At 55.3% G+C, this 15,439-nt stretch overlaps 4 protein-coding genes across 4 annotated transcripts; 2 read left to right on the top strand and 2 right to left on the bottom strand.

Annotated features, from left to right (window-relative positions):
- Positions 1–2,599: 2,599 nt before the first annotated feature.
- Positions 2,600–3,817, bottom strand: J3D65DRAFT_208103 (tethering factor for nuclear proteasome sts1). Its single transcript, XM_066794475.1, has 2 exons — positions 3,539–3,817; positions 2,600–3,475 (listed from the first exon to the last, which is right to left on the bottom strand). Exons 1-2 carry the CDS (start codon positions 3,618–3,620, stop codon positions 2,607–2,609), a joined length of 951 nt encoding a protein of 316 aa, XP_066658564.1. The 5' UTR covers positions 3,621–3,817; the 3' UTR covers positions 2,600–2,606.
- Positions 3,791–7,614, bottom strand: J3D65DRAFT_613202 (ATP-dependent RNA helicase DOB1). Its single transcript, XM_066799093.1, has 5 exons — positions 6,717–7,614; positions 5,608–6,669; positions 4,961–5,559; positions 4,351–4,913; positions 3,791–4,299 (listed from the first exon to the last, which is right to left on the bottom strand). Exons 1-5 carry the CDS (start codon positions 7,537–7,539, stop codon positions 4,119–4,121), a joined length of 3,228 nt encoding a protein of 1,075 aa, XP_066658563.1. The 5' UTR covers positions 7,540–7,614; the 3' UTR covers positions 3,791–4,118.
- Positions 7,615–7,732: 118 nt separating this feature from the next.
- J3D65DRAFT_613199 (cytochrome c oxidase subunit VIIc) lies at positions 7,733–8,448 on the top strand. Its single transcript, XM_066799092.1, has 6 exons — positions 7,733–7,793; positions 7,852–7,950; positions 8,007–8,015; positions 8,074–8,134; positions 8,187–8,219; positions 8,282–8,448. Exons 2-6 carry the CDS (start codon positions 7,852–7,854, stop codon positions 8,305–8,307), a joined length of 228 nt encoding a protein of 75 aa, XP_066658562.1. The 5' UTR covers positions 7,733–7,793; the 3' UTR covers positions 8,308–8,448.
- A 207-nt stretch (positions 8,449–8,655) lies between these two features.
- J3D65DRAFT_548354 (IKI3 family protein) lies at positions 8,656–12,945 on the top strand (the record flags this gene model as incomplete). The annotated part of the gene is made up of 6 exons (XM_066796907.1): positions 8,656–9,787; positions 9,838–9,930; positions 9,983–10,530; positions 10,578–11,068; positions 11,123–12,213; positions 12,320–12,945. The coding sequence occupies 6 exons, from the start codon at positions 8,656–8,658 to the stop codon at positions 12,943–12,945; spliced, it is 3,981 nt and encodes a 1,326-aa protein (XP_066658561.1).
- Between the last annotated feature and the right edge of the window lie 2,494 nt (positions 12,946–15,439).

Here is a 15,439-nt window from a genome sequence, read left to right as displayed (position 1 = left end):
TGCTAACCCCCGTCCACGCAGCATGGCTTAAAGATGCGGACCGCTTAACAGTGCCCATGTCGTCCTCCCCCCAACAAAGACCAGCAGCACTATAGCTTTCGCCAACCGAAACCGAGGATTCGACAGTCCGGACGGTAATTGATGACTTAAACCCAGTCAACTGGCATTCCACCATGTTTCTCATCGAGATCGCCTTTTAAAAGTCGCGCAACCTTGCCCAGCTGTCGGTCACTGCCTTGGCCCGTCCGCCAGACTAGAGATTGTCTGTCTGTACGAAATACACGGTCTGAGCCGCATCCGCCAACATTTGTCTATCTCTTTCCTCTACCTACCTACCATCGTTCGCCAATCTCCATACCATGCGAGGGGTTGAACGGCTGGTAAGATCCGCATGCTGTCCAGTCGACTTCAACTTGCTCCATCTAACTACGAAGCTCTGAATTGGTTCGCATTGGCGATGCCATGATCCTACCGTCCAACTTCACAAAGTAATTGCTTGCCTTGACCAGGGGAAAACGTTGTATGTGGTTACGGCTGACTCGAGCGGACCACGGTTAGGAAGAAGGATAAACGGGAGGGACGCATGTGAAGCCAAGAAAGAGGACCCTGGAAGACACCAGCACGATCACCAGGTATCCGGGACTCCACAACTTGACGATGAGCAACATCACCCCGACCACTTCCAAATTTATGACAGCAGACTTGGCTTCCCATTCGATTATCCGCTCACAATCACCCCTCCAGCGCACAGACAAGGAGGGCAGAAATAACGACATCCATCATCGAAACAGCAGCGCAAAACGCAAAAGAGTCTAACCCACCCTTCCCAAAACCATTTCCCTGGCACACCACCAAAAAACGCAAACACACACGCTTACCCAAGCCTTACCAACCAACAGTCAACCAACAGCAACCGCGAACCCAAGCGCGCCGAGCCGAGCCGGGCCAAGCCCAAACCGTATACGTACCCTTTTTACTTTTTACGGCCACCTCACCGGGGGTGGTCGCGATCCCAAAAGGAGTCGGCGAACCAACCAACGCCTTCAAATGGTCTGCTCGAACCAACTTCGTTCGTAGCAAGTGGTCGGAGAAAGCCAAATCCTGGTCTGCCTGACTGACTTGTGTGTGTGTTGGCCATGATGTACAGTCGTTGGCGCGAGCGGCTCTCGAGTACGTACGCGAGCTCTTGCGTTTGCCCTTGTTTTGCTCCAAATGCGGAGAGGACCTCGGACGCTGGCCGCCGCTCAGCTAGCTAGCTAGGTAGCTCAGCTGTTCGGCGGTTTTAGTTCGCTGTGCTGCGAGCGCGCGGCGCACACTTCGATTGACTGGATTTACATGGTCTTCTCTTCCCATGGAGACGCACGCAAGCAAATCATTCACTTGCGGTACGCTGCCCTGGTTCAACTGCGCTGTGTGCGGGCCAAGAGCGATGACATCAGACACGGTGTTTGCCGGCTAGGTAAGGCAACTCTAAAAGTGCCGGGCTGGGCCGCAGGGAGCTTCCTGGGACGCGAGGCGTGCTCGGTGGCCGAGCCGCGCTCATGGCTTGTCAGGGCATAGTCGGGGCCTCGTCTCGAAGAGGAGTTGGGTTAGTGAATTGAATGGAGTGAGGATGGGAGTGAGAGTGAAAAGACTGTTGTGGGATGTGGATTATGGCCTACGTATTTGCTGGATTGTTTCCGCGTCTCCAGTCTGTTTTCAGTCGAATCACGTCAAGCAACTCACAGTCGAGGAGTCGGAGAGGATGAATGCTTTCAAGAAGCAGGCTGCTATAATGGCTTAGAAGTAGTCTCAGTTTCAGGAGAGAAGTCACGTACGCCTCTGGCAACCACAGCTGAGGACATTGGTAGCATCACTGATCAGCAAGCGAGTTGTTGATAGGCATTGGTTATTGCGGTGTGCGCATTCCCTCGATGGGTGGTTAGGTATTCATGTTGCTCGGAAAGCTAAAGAATCCGAAGCCCCGAATGAGGGAAAGGCTCAATTGAATCTGGATGCAGTGGCAAGGCGAAGACTTTGGCTTGTCTCATTGTAGGGCATCGTGTTGTCGACCTGACATGTACAAGCAAGAAGCAGTATCAGTATGACTGTGAGTATCGATGCTGTCAATTTTCATTACTCTACCCATGTGCGCCATTCGCTGGACTGCCGTTCTGTATACATTCTGCGTCCTCGTCGTATGCCTGTGTTCCTTCAAGCCGCCATCTGCTACTCTGCTCCGTAAACGGTGACCTCTGCCACGATGCATGCACCACGAACTAACCTATCCGCCGATTCATGCATATGCGTCGAACCGAGATGGTTACCCGAACGACATGAAATGGAAGAAGCAAGATGCGGTAGGGCCAAGATGAAAAATTGATGCTGTGAATGATGCGCCCTTTGTCCGCCTACCATGCCCAGAAACGCCTCGAGGAGCAAGAAAAGCAAATCCGAAAAAGGCCGTAAACGAAAAGGAAGTGCAGGAAAAAGTGCCAACGGACCCGGCGCAGGGGGAATAAGTAAGAGGAACGCCAGTGATGGAAGGAATCGGTATAAACAGGTGGTCGTAGAGACGTCATCAGGGGTTTGTTGCTCCAGTGAGACACCATGATGGACTGTCGTATCTACCACGGCCCAACGCGGACGGAGAGGCCTTGGCCATAGGTGCCGCTAAGGAGTTGTTGCCGCACCGATGATTGATCGTTTGGGCCCATCGTTGATTGTTGGCCATCAAAGTGCATCCAACCAAGGTGCGACCGCACCTCGTTGAGGGCTTCCGTCATTTTGTTTCCCGACAGCTCGTTGTGCTTGGCAACCTTTTGGTCCCATCCGCCGTATTGCAGTTGAATACCTCCGCCCCGCTTGGCGGCCTCTCGAACGACCAAAGCCCAGGCCTTTGCCATTTCCTCGTATGCCTCTTGCTTGTGACGGTTGTGGAAGGACGATTCCCAGTTGGGCAGGCGGTGGAGGACTTGTGTAGCGGCATCGAGGTAGCTCAGCGAGGTCGCTGGTTGGTTTTCGTTTGGTGGAAGGAAGTGCGGTGTGTAATCCTTCAGAGCTTCGAGAAGGTTTCTCAATGCATCCTTGACGCGGTTGTAGACGTAGTCGGAGGAGTTGTTATCGCCGTAAGGAAAGGCAGCTTGGAAGGTAGATTCGTAGTTGCTCAGGACTTGCAAAGCCGAGGAGACGCTTGGTCGAGGCGCGGTGCTGACGACCTCGGCGCCAATATCAGGATGGCGTTGGCAGATGGACTGGAGGAGAGATCTCATGTCGTCGGGGCCGAGGGTCTCGAGGAGCCTGGGAAGAGCGAGAGGTTGGCCGCTGAGATTTGTTCGCATGCGTTTGGTGGTCCGGGCGACTTGACGTTGCGGCAAGCCTCGGTGTTGCATAGAGGGCGAACGCTCCGGAGAGGCAGACATGCGTTCGTCTTGGTCGGTGGACTCGTCATCACGCTTCCTCTTGGACGAGGCCATGGCGGAGGGGTTGGAGAGCACTGCAGTTGGCAGGTCAGCAGCTGTCGGCGAAGGAGACAAGGGGAGAAGGGTGGCACACGTACTGGAGCGGCTTGGCGACAGGCGGGCACTTGTGAGAAGGTGAGGAGCAGGAGAAAGAGGAGAAGTGGCGAGCACGCCGTTCATGCTGGCCGAGGTGGGTGCGGGTGGTGTCTCAGCGAAGGAAGGGTGAATGGCGGGCGCAATCAGGTGGGTGGAGGGAGGGAGGGAGTTCAGCCACTGTTGGCTTTTGGGGCGAGGAGGACGTGGTGATGAAAGCGCAGCGCAGGGCAGGGTGGGACAACAGCGAGGTCCAGGTGCAGTCAGTGTGCAGGTAGTTAGTTAGCAACGCACCGAACACAAGGGCCTTGGCCGAAAACACTCTAGCGCCGCCTTGCGCTTGGACCCCGACCGCCCGCCATGAGCCTATGACAGCCCCAACGCCTTTTTTCCCACCGCTTGGGCCGGCCTCCTCTGCGCTGGCAACTTTGGTTACATGGACTATGTCTGTCATAACGCATTACACCCAAATGGAAGCTTCTGACCAACCCGCCCCAACGCCGTCCGCCGCTGGATGCAATTCCCCCAGTAACATGACATGATGCGCCAACCAGAACCCCCATATGAACCTTTCCTCCATCTCGCCTACAGATACAGAGACTGCGCCGCCACAAGGTCCCTCCTGATTGCCTCCAGCGCCTTCTCAAACTTTTGCTCCAGATCCGAGTTGCCCATCACCTTGGCGCCCTGGGCAATCTGGCGGAGAAGCTCCTCCAGACGCCGGAACAGGCGAATCAAACTGCCTTCGTAGACGTCTGTCATTTTACTATGTGCAAGTTAGCAATGCACCAACAGGACAAGTTGTTGGTAAACCTACCAGATTTCTGCAAACGTGGCGCCCTTCGACCAGGAAAATACAACCTCCATCAGCTGGTGCTTGAAGCCGTTGAGGTATTCGTCTTCATTGAGACTGAGCTTGCTCTCCTGCGATATTTTGGCCACGATGCGAGCTTGGGCTTGAATTTCGCGGAAGGGCTTTGCAAGCTCCTCCCGCAGCGAGCTTGTGTCGTTGCTCTTTTCCTCGAAGATGAACACACTCAGTGCGGCAGCACACTGCTCAGGGGTGAGTTCGTTGAAGAAGCCGTTGAAGAGCAGCTCGCTCAGCACCAACTCGTCACCGGTGCTAATCTCACACGCCACACGTGCCTTGATCTGAACCACGTCGGACTCGCTGATGAACCCAAGACGGCGCAGAACACGCTTTCGGCACTTGAGCTCGTCCAGCTGCATGATCGAAAGAGCACTTTGGATCTGCTTCTTGATATCTTTAATCCTGTTGTGGATTTCTACCTTGGCAGCATACTGGTTGTACAGCTCAAGCAGCCTAGGAGAATTGTGCAGCGGGTTGGAAAGCAGGCGGGATTCGAGAACTTCAATTTTCTAAACAATGTCAGTGTTTGCAATGCATGTCGAAAACTGCAACTTACCCGCAACAGCTTCTTGAAGCTCTCGTCGGTGATGCCCATGTTCTCGATGGGATCGAGAATGGCAACGCCATCAGGGAACCTCTTCTTGACTTCCTCGAGAGCTTTGCGAACAGAGTTCTTTTGCTCGGCGGTCTTGAGCTCTTTGGGGAGGAAGATGCGGACGTGGCCAAGTGAATCCAGAGATGACAACATGACCGGCACAACCTCCATCTTGCCCTTCTCGCCAGGTGCGGCCGGGCGCACTCCAGTGGGCAAGTCTTGCACTGCCTGAGGTGCAAACGTCACGTCGCTGGCGACCTGGATGAGCACATCAACGATGTAAGTCTCATGAGGAGGAATATCGGCGGGCTTTTGGCCTTTGCCGGGCTTCCGAGGATTGACTGAGATGACAACGCCCCATCCAAAGTCGTACTGCTTAGATTTGACCTTGACAAGACGTCCACTTTGCAAAAACGGCAGGCAGTAGTTGGGATGCATAATGACAGCCCGCATGTCCTGCGTGTACGTGGTAATTTGCTGCCTCAGGTCGTAGTAATCCCGGATTGTGGGCTCGTCGGAGATCGAGAGTGATGCCTTTTCGTGCTCCAGCTCGTTCAACTCTACGTGTCGTTAGTCTTGAGCTGCCTGAAAATCCGAGGGTTGCTTACGCTTCTCTAAACCAGACACGCTGGCAGTGTTTTGGAACTGGTAGAAGCACCGCTCGAGCATAAACTCGGGAGAAATGCCTTCTACGCGCATCAGGTTCAGGATCATGTTGTAACTCAAGTAGAAGGCCGAGTTGAGCTTATCTTGCTCTCCGCGAACGATTTCCTTGGCGACCTGCGGCTCCATCTTCTCGTCAATCATCATGATGACGATACCTCGGTCATCGAGACCACGTCTTCCCGCACGACCGGACATTTGAATGAACTCGGAGGGAGTCACCCATCTTTGGGTCACTCCATCAAACTTCCGGACACTTGTGAAGACGACTGTTTTTGCAGGCATGTTCAGTCCGATTGAAAAGGTTTCCGTAGCAAAAAGGACCTTGATCAAGCCCTCCTGGAAAAGAATTTCGATCGTCTCCTTAAGAATTGGGAGAAGGCCGGAGTGATGGACACCGATGCCGCGCTTTAAAAGGGGCAGCAGATGCTGAATTTGTGGAAGATCCCGATCTTGTTCGCTCAACGATTCGATGGCGCTGTCGAAAACTTTCTTGACCAGAGCCTTTTCGGACTCGTCATTGAATGACAAGGAGCTCATCTGCAAAGCAAGGTTTTCGCACTCTCTTTTGCTAAAGCTGAAGACAATCACCGGATTGTAGTTTTTCAGCATGATCATCTTGACAATCTTGTAAATGTCCGAAGGGCCCTTTTGGCCGCCTTTGTTCAACTTCTTGTCTTTGCCTTTGCCTTTTCGTTTTGCCAGTGCATCTGCCGGGTCGTCTCCTTGTTTGTCCGCGATCGAGTTCATGGCTTTTTGGAAATTTTCCTCCCTGAAATTACCCTTTTCATCGACAATCAAGTGGATGCCGTCGGCGCCAGAGGGGAAGAAGTAATGTTGCAGAGGAGTAGGTCGGAAATCGGTGTAAACAACGTGGCATGGTTGGTTGTGAGTTTTGACAATCCATTCGGCGAATTGCATCGAGTTGGGGATCGTGGCAGACAGGAATACATAGCGCACTTTGTCGGGGAGGAGGATGATTGTCTCTTCCCATACCACACCACGAGCTTCTCAGAGTCAGCAATGTAAAGTGAAGATTCAAAGGAGTACTTACATTTGTCGCGCATGTAGTGCACTTCATCGAATATGACCCAGGCCACCTCGCGCATAATCTCTGAACCTCTGTACAGCATAGAGCGCAGAATCTCCGTGGTCATAACCAAGCATGTTGCAGTGGGATTGATTGTGACATCTCCAGTCATGAGACCCACATCTCCAAAGTCTGCGGTGAATTCTCTGTACTTTTGGTTGCTAAGCGCCTTGATGGGACTCGTGTAAATGACCCTCTGGTTGTTCTTAAGACAGTGGGCAATCGCATATTCGGCGACGACCGTTTTACCGGCCGAAGTGTGCGCAGAGACCAAGACACTCTCGTTTCTTTGGATCGAATAGACGGAGACTTGCTGAAATGGGTCCAACGTGAATGGGTATTCCCGGGCAGGCTTCTCCGGCGGCTTGTGCTGGGAAATCGGGACGTAGTCGTAGTCGGGAGGCAGCGCAACCTGATGCCTGACTTGGTGCGATAGTACGACATTGCTTCCCTCTTGTTGTGCCTGCAAGCCTGCAGCTGCAGCGACTTCGCGCGACTGCTCCGTCTCAAAAGTATCTGTGACGACCGGAGCGGGTTCATCGCGCCGTGGGCGCTTCGCAGCGGCAGGATCCTCGACCGGAGACTCGTTGCCGTTCGCGGCGTCTTCCTCAGGTTCCTCAGGTGGTGGAGGGGCGTCGGGCATGGGAGCATCGTTGGTGATTTGTTCCGCGTCGCCATTTGGAGATTTTACATCGCCGTTGGCCTGCCTCTTCTTGTTCTTTTTGCGATCGGTCCGCCTCTGCGTGGGCTTGTCGCCGCCCTCGAACACGTCGAAGAGTTCATCCATGACGGATGGCGGGCGCACAATGCGTGCAGGTGTCGAGTGGTGGGTTGGTGAACTTTTGCGCTTGGACTTCGATGAGCGGCAGCTAGAGGCTGTCAGAATCGAGCTGCGCGACGGGCAAGGATTGCGGCTGTAGCCGAGAATGACCCGGGACCACCGACGCCAAGCATCTTCGCATCGTTCGACCTCCGGCAGCCATTCCGTCACACCTCGCCGCGCAACCTCTCCCCTCTGCCCCACTGACTCCCGTCGCAAAAGTACGTCCAAGTCGTGCCACGATGCTGGCTTCAACAGATCAATGCCTGACAAGTCCAGATGATGTCCCGCCCTGCCTTCCGCATCGCCTCGCAGCTCCAGAGGAGGACCTTCTCTTCCACGAGCGCCAGGCTCTCCTCCCCCTACCACTACCCCGAGGTATGATGCGCTTGCGATCAGTTTGTGGCGACAATCAGCGCTAACTATGATTCTAGGGTCCTCGCGTTCGTCCTCCAATCCCCGTCGTTACTCCCCCTGCGGCCGCGGCTGATTTCCTTCCAGAGCAACCTTCCCTTCAACCCTCTGACCAAGTTCTTCTGGCTGCGCTACTGGGGCTTCATGGGTAGGCTCTCATCCGAGTTGCATACCTGGGGTACAACTGATCGGGGTCACAGCTGTTGGATTCTTCGCGCCCTTCGGCATTGCCGGTAAGCTCCGTTTGCAATACCCCCTCCATGGACTGTACAGCTAATGACATGCTTCTCGACAGTCTGGCAGCTCAAGAAGAACCTCTAGATTTCTGGCGCGAAGGTGGATCGGCAGAGAAGATCTCGTGGCAGGTCTGGGGCACTGCCAGAGCGCACGATCGTTTGCGGCTTTGTACAAATTACCCAGCTTCCTTGAGTCTACCTCTAGATGAATTGAAACTTGCGACTATATTTCTTGAAGTGCGATGCAGAACGCGTGTTGAATTGCGAGAGAAAAAGTGATGCTAGGAGGCAGTTGAAAGTCTTGGCGGAGGGCCGACTAGCGTAACCTGGGTGGCTCGAAATTTTGATTCGCCGCCCTCCCGATTGGATGGGCCATCGACCTCCAACATGTCAGAACAATCACCAATTTTCCTCGCCCACCTACTTATCCAGGATGCGCAACTTGAGATGCGTGCGGAGCACACGGCGCGACCTACCCAGCAATGACTCTCTGCCAATCACAGCCACGGCATGGGACTCGTCTTCGGACGCGCTAATCTGCACGTTGGGACCATGCGAATCCAGCGCTGTCATCGAACTGAGACGCGTGAATGATGACGGCCACGAAAACGTCTCCTCCCCCGAAGCTTATTCCTTGATCGCCTCGTGGGATGCGCCATGTCCACTGCCAGATTTGGCATGCGACAAGGTCTTGAACCTGCAATATTTCTCCGACACAGCAACCGCGTGCTTGGTTCTCGCCGGCGGTGACATTGTCATTGTGCGAGAGGAGCCTCTCCCCGGTGAAGACTTGATCGAAATTGTCGGATCAGTCGATGCTGGAATGACAGCTGCAGCATGGTCTCCGGATGAGGAGCTGCTTGCCATCACCACCCGCGCCAATACCCTGCTTTTTATGACGAGAGACTTTGAAAATGTGACCAACGTCACATTCGCCCCGGATGATTTCAAAGTCTCGAACCATGTTTCCGTGGGATGGGGCAAGAAAGAGACGCAATTCCAAGGAAAACGAGCGAAGGCGCTTAGGGATCCAACTGTTCCTGAAAAGGTGGATCAAGGTCTGTTGAGCCCCCACGATGATGGGAGAGTTAGCATCACGTGGAGAGGTGACGGTGCCTATTTGGCCGTAAACACCGTGGAAGAAGAAAAGAGAAGGATGATCAGAATCTACTCAAGAGAAGGCGTGCTGGATAGCGTGAGTGAGCCAGTGGACTATCTTGAGGGTGCCCTTAGCTGGAGGCCGGCGGGCAATTTGATCGCAGGAGTCCAACGAAAAGAAGAAACGGTCGACGTGGTATTCTTCGAGCGCAACGGCCTCCGCCACGGAGAGTTCTCGCTGTGCACCAAGCCAGAAGACAACATCAGCCTTGCATGGAATAGCGACTCGACCGTCCTAGCTGTCTCTTTCAAAAATCGACTGCAACTCTGGACCATGGGAAATTATCACTATTATCTCAAAAAGGACATTTACGTGGACGGCCTTTCCTATGAGCCGAGGTGGCACCCTGAAAAGCCCCTGCGACTGGCAATCTCTTCCCCAAAGACCCACAATGGGGACGGCCCTGGTAAGAATCCGCAGCAATGACGAACGAACTCAGTAGCTAAGTCATTGCAGGATTCTCTGTGAGCTCTGAATACACATTCTGTGTCGATGGAGGCTCTGTGACGCAACCAAGTGACTTTGGTACCGTTGCTGTGATTGATGGCAGTAAGTTGGTCCACGCAGCAAATCAAGTTCTCCTTGACTAACGATCTTGTAGGCACGCTTCGGGTCACGCCACTTCGCTATGCCAATGTACCCCCGCCGATGTCACTGCACGAGGTCGATGTTGGAGGAATTCCCGCCGATGTTGCAATCAACTCGAGCAGCACTCGTTTGGCCGTCCTTCGTGAAAACGATGTCAAAATATACGGCTACGATTCATCCTCAAAATTTCCCAGCGACCCTCAGCACATTCCTGGGCGCGAAGATTTTGGTGGAGCGATTGCTGGCAAACCCTCTGTGCGCCCTCGACAGGTTGCATTTCGTGGAGAGTCGGAGCTATTCGTTCTTTTCGATTTCAGTGATGAAGATGAGGGAGGCCAAATCATCTTCCACAAGTCACTCGAAGAGGAAGATTACACCGAGCTACAAATTCCCTCTGTTCCTGCGCATTCACTGGTGCCCTCCGTAGACTACAGCAAGCTCTGCATTCTCCATCGAGATGGCACGGTGTCTGCGGTTTCGCCAGACGGCACGGAATTTGAGAAGATCTGCAAGATTCCGGCCAAGCCTGCGCTTTTGGAAGTAGTTACTCATGACGAAGAGGTTGGTCTGCCGCCCGTTTCTTGCATTTTTTACTCACCATCTTCCAGGACATTGCGTTTGGCTTGACGAGTAGCGGCATGCTCTATGCCAATGGCCGGCTGCTTGTCAAGAATTGCACGTCGTTCAAGGTGACACAGGCTCATCTCATATTCACTACGACCCAGCATCTCCTCAAGTTTGTCCATCTGGCGACAGTTCAGGATTTAGAAGTGCCCCCCGATGAGCCCGAGAAAGACGAGCGAGTGCGGGCGATCGAGAGAGGTGCTCGCTTGGTCTCGGTGATGCCATGTTCCTATGCGGTCGTCCTTCAGATGCCAAGGGGCAATCTTGAGACGATATATCCCCGCGCTCTTGTGGTCGCAGGTATCCGCAAGAGTATCAACGAGAAGAGGTACAAGACGGCATTCATGGCTTGTCGGAACCAGAGAGTGGATATGAACATTCTCCATGACCACGCGCCTGAGCAGTTCATGTCCAATATTCAACTCTTCCTTGACCAGTTGAAGAAAATTGGTCATGTCGACCTGTTCCTGTCGCAGTTGAGGCAAGTCGCTCCATTTCCCATTCAAGCCACAGGCTGACCCTGCAACAGGAACGAAGACGTGACGCAGACCATGTACAAGGAGACAGCCAAAAAGTCCCGCGCCGACTTGGTGATGGATAGCGAAAGCTCTGGCACGGCTCGTTTTGACATTCCGACCAAGGTCAATCGCATTTGCGATGCCTTCCTTGCAGTCCTTCAAAGCCGCACTGCCACCAATCTGCAAAACATTGTGACGGCCAACGTGTGCAAGTCGCCACCAGACCTCGAAGGTGGCCTCCAAGTGGTCGCCAAGCTCAAAGAGCAAGATGACAGCCTCGCAGAGAAGGCGGCCGAGCATATATGCTTCCTGGCGGATGTTAATCAACTATACGACACTGCGCTAGGACTGTACAATCTCGAGGTTGCGCTGCTCATAGCACAGCAGAGCCAGAAGGACCCGAGGGAATATCTACCATACCTTCAGGGCCTTCAGACAATGGAGCCGCTGCGCCGACAGTTCACCATCGACGACAATCTAGGCCGGCGGACCAAGGCCCTGACGCACTTGCACGAGATGGACGCCTTCGACGAGGTCAAGGCGTATGCCGAGAAGCACGAGCTATACAGCGACGCCATCGGCCTCTACAAGTATCAGGAGGAACGGCTCTGCGAAATCATGAAGCTGTACGCGCAGTTCCTGAACAGCAGGAACAGGTTCCGCGAGGCTGGCGTCGCGTTCGAGTACCTCTCCGACTTTGTGGCAGCCACCGACGCCTACCGCGCCGCCAACATGTGGCGCGAAGCGCTGTCGTGCGCGACGTTTGTGCCGCTCGCGCACGATGAGCTCGTCGACCTGGCCACGGCGCTCGCCGACACGCTGACGGAGACCAAGGACTTTGCCGCGGCCGCAACAGTGCATCTCGAGTATCTGGACGATCTGGAGGGCGCGGCGCGCCTGTTTTGCAGGGGATACCACTTCGCCGAGGCCATGCGCGTCGTGGGATTGAAGGGACGGCGCGAGCTCGTCGAAGAAGTCGTCGATCCGGGACTGGTGGAGGGCTCGGCGGCCATGACCGAGTTGCTGGCCGAGTGCAAGGGGCAGTTGAACGCACAGGTGCCGCGATTGAGAGAGTTGAGGGTGAAGAAGAGAGAGGATCCGCGTATGTCTTGCCGCTCCCATCCACACTTACGTACCCAAACCACTCCAATCTTGCCCTCTCCTGCCCAAGCAAGATGACTCTAGAATTCTAACACGATAAACCTCAGTGGCATTCTTCACCGGCGACCCCAGCGCCTCCGCCAACGCCGACGGTGCCGACATCCCGGACAACGTCTCCGTCGCGCCCTCCACAACCTCGACCTCCGGCATGACCTTCCTGACGCGCTACACGGGGAATTCGCAGTCGACGCTGGCGACCAACACGACGCGCCGCAGCAGCAAGAACCGGCGGCGCGAGGAGCGCAAGCGCGCGCGCGGCAAAAAGGGGTCCGTCTACGAGGAAGAGTACCTCGTCAACAGCATCGCGCGGCTGATCGAGCGCGTCAACACGGTCGCCGACGACGTTGCGCGCCTCGTCCAGGGACTCGCCCAGCGGCGCATGCGCGGCCGCGCCGAAGCCGTGCAGCGCGGCATCCGCGAGGTGGTCGAATTGGCGCGCGGATGCGTCGCCGAGGTCTTTGAGGTGGAAACGGCTGCTGCTGCCAGTGGGCTGGGAGCGGGAGGTGTTGCTGAAGAGGGAGAAGTGCCAGGGGCTGAGGGCGGCGTTCTTGAAGGCCTGGGTGCCCGGCCTGGTGGTGCGGATGGCGTTGTTTGGGATGCGATTGTGGCCGAGAGGCGCAGGAAGGAGGTTCCCGTCGTCAAGGCTTGGGAGGATTTGGGGCTTGTGGGGTAGACGGATGGCTAGTGCAGGAGTGCGAGTATCCAAGGTCTGGACTTGGAGTGAGTGCTGGTAGTGGCGGCGGTGGTGTTTTGGAGGGCGTGGTCGGCGAGAGAGCGTGGACGAAGGATGGATGGTAGGTTGTTGGCGACCCGGTCGTCAGGCACAGGCGACTAAACAAAAAATGATGATCTCTGGGTATGTAGTGACCAAGCGCCCTCTTGTCCAGCGCTGTTCAAATCATGCATTGAGCACAGTTGACACACATCTACTCCAGACTTTGACACGACCGGTAAGCAACTCTTTGAGCACTTCCGAGTTGACATATCCAGCCCCAAGACTCCATGTTGAGACAATTCTGCATGACGCAGAGAATCGCCGTAAAAGCCAAAGTGCATACGCACCACCATTGTGGGGAACCTTGTGGCGTGGTGTTTTATCAGGCAGGCAGAGAAGCCGGCAGGCGAAGTTCAGGCACACCCTGCACTCCAGCGGACTAGGATGCAAAGGGATAATCCCCGCGACGCATGTTTATATTTACACCGACAGACAAGTGGACAACTGGAGCGCGCGCTTGATAGTCGGCGCCATTTTGTCCGTTGGTCAAAGATGATGGCATTTGAAGAGCCTCGATCTGATTGGCAGACACGAATAATGAGATGAATTTGCCGTGCGACACGAGTCGATGGGCGTGTAGTGTGGTGGACACGAGCTGGAGAGGAGGATCGCTACACGATTCCGAAGGGCTATGCAAGGGGCGATTGGGGAAAGGTGGCAATCAGTCAGTCAATCAATCAAAAGAGAGAATGACAGGATGTGTGTGTGTCGTGCAGAGCCACAGCGGGTGAGCCGTTGGGTGGCGTCTCGCGGCGACGAGAATATGCGCAGCTCTGTCAGTGTTCTGCTCAATATCCACAATACGAAGTACGAAGTTGATAGGCAGGCTTTTTATTTTTTCCTTGGGGGTGGGGAGCTGGGAAATTCAGGCGCCGAGAGGGTTGACTTGGTGGTTGTGGGCGTGAAACGCTTGGTATGTCGGCTTTTGTGCAGCTCCGGGCTCGGCGGCTGGCCTGGTGAAAGCATCCATGGTGCGGAGAAGAGAAGAAGTGGGAAAGACGTGACGGAGGCGAGGTTGGACGTCAGGTGATGGATATGGCCGAGTGGAACGTTGCCAAGGGGCACGCCGCAGCATCAGAGGCGGGCGAGCGATAGACAGCCTCAGCCGAAGAAGCGTTGGAGAGGGCTGCCGAAACAATTGGCGTGGCCCGAACGGGCGAGGTGCCGAGTGGACGTGGTTGGATGTGGTTGTGCTTTGCCCCCACCCTCATTCATCTGAAGCGGCTAAGGAAAAGTCGTCATGCCATGGGCGGGCGGTTCCTCAAGCCACAACGGGTGGTTGCAGTGCCAGGAGAGCTTGTGCGGATAAGGCGAGTGCTTATTCTTTGTGTTGTTGCATTGGGGTCCTCCCTGGCCCCTGGAGGAATGAAGCCATCTTGAGAGACTGCGATAGGGGCCTCCGCAACCAAGGAAGCAAGCAGAGGGAGTGCCGGGAATACCACCCAAAGCCGGCTGGGCTGGAGATGCAATGCAAATAGGTTTCAGAGCACCGCACCGCACCGCGAGCGGCAACACGCGACGGACCGCAGACAAGTCGTGGCCGGCCGGTCGATGGCGCAAAATGAAATTGGACCGTGGACGTGCACTCGGCCCCTGCGGCGTCGGGCGGGGGTTCGCAGATTGAGGATGCAGAGAGAGATAGGAATGGGGGAGCGGAGTGCAGAGACGAGAGGCAACCATGGAATACATAGTTGACTGTGGACTTGTGCGAACAAGAGCAACAAACATGAGGAAGACAATTGTCTCTACGGACATGTGCATGTAGACATGGATCCTGCTGCCGCTGACCTGAGGACCTAGCCCATCCCCTGGGGCCCTGGCGGGGCTAACTGCATGTGGCATGCTGCACTGGTCGGGCGGGCTGCCCCTGACAATCCAGCATTGCTCACTCCCGAACACCATGCGCCAGAAACATCGTCGCCGCAAGCCCAAATCTGATGGACGGAGCACAGGCACACACCACACTCGCACACGCACTGCAGGGCAGCGCATTTCCAGAATCCAACCATGCGCCCAATGTGATTGGCCCCCCACCGCCTCGCCCTCGCACCTGCGTCGCTCGACACTCTTCTTCTCACCACCCAACTCCCGTCTCCGTCTCCCCTTCTGCTGAGCGCCGCCCTTCACTCTTTGCCGGCCTCTGCCCCAGACTCTGGTCGCTCGCTCGCTCGCTCGCTCTTTTTCTCCAACGATCTTACCCAAGTCATTCTTTTCGCAAGCCTCTAATTTGCGAGCTCCGCTCCGCTCCTGTCGCGTCGGCCTCCTGCTCCCTCCCCCCGTTGTACATACATCCCGTCCACACACCCTCCGGAGCCGGAGCCCGCCCCACGACCTCAATTCCTTGACGACTGAACGCTGTTAATCCTTAATCCCTGGTCTCCTCCGCCTGTCC

The sequence above is a fragment of the Phyllosticta citribraziliensis genome (genome assembly GCF_038025025.1).
Source record: "Phyllosticta citribraziliensis strain CPC 17464 chromosome Unknown J3D65scaffold_2, whole genome shotgun sequence".
Taxonomy (NCBI): domain Eukaryota; kingdom Fungi; phylum Ascomycota; class Dothideomycetes; order Botryosphaeriales; family Phyllostictaceae; genus Phyllosticta; species Phyllosticta citribraziliensis.
This window is presented reverse-complemented; position numbering and strand designations above follow the sequence as displayed.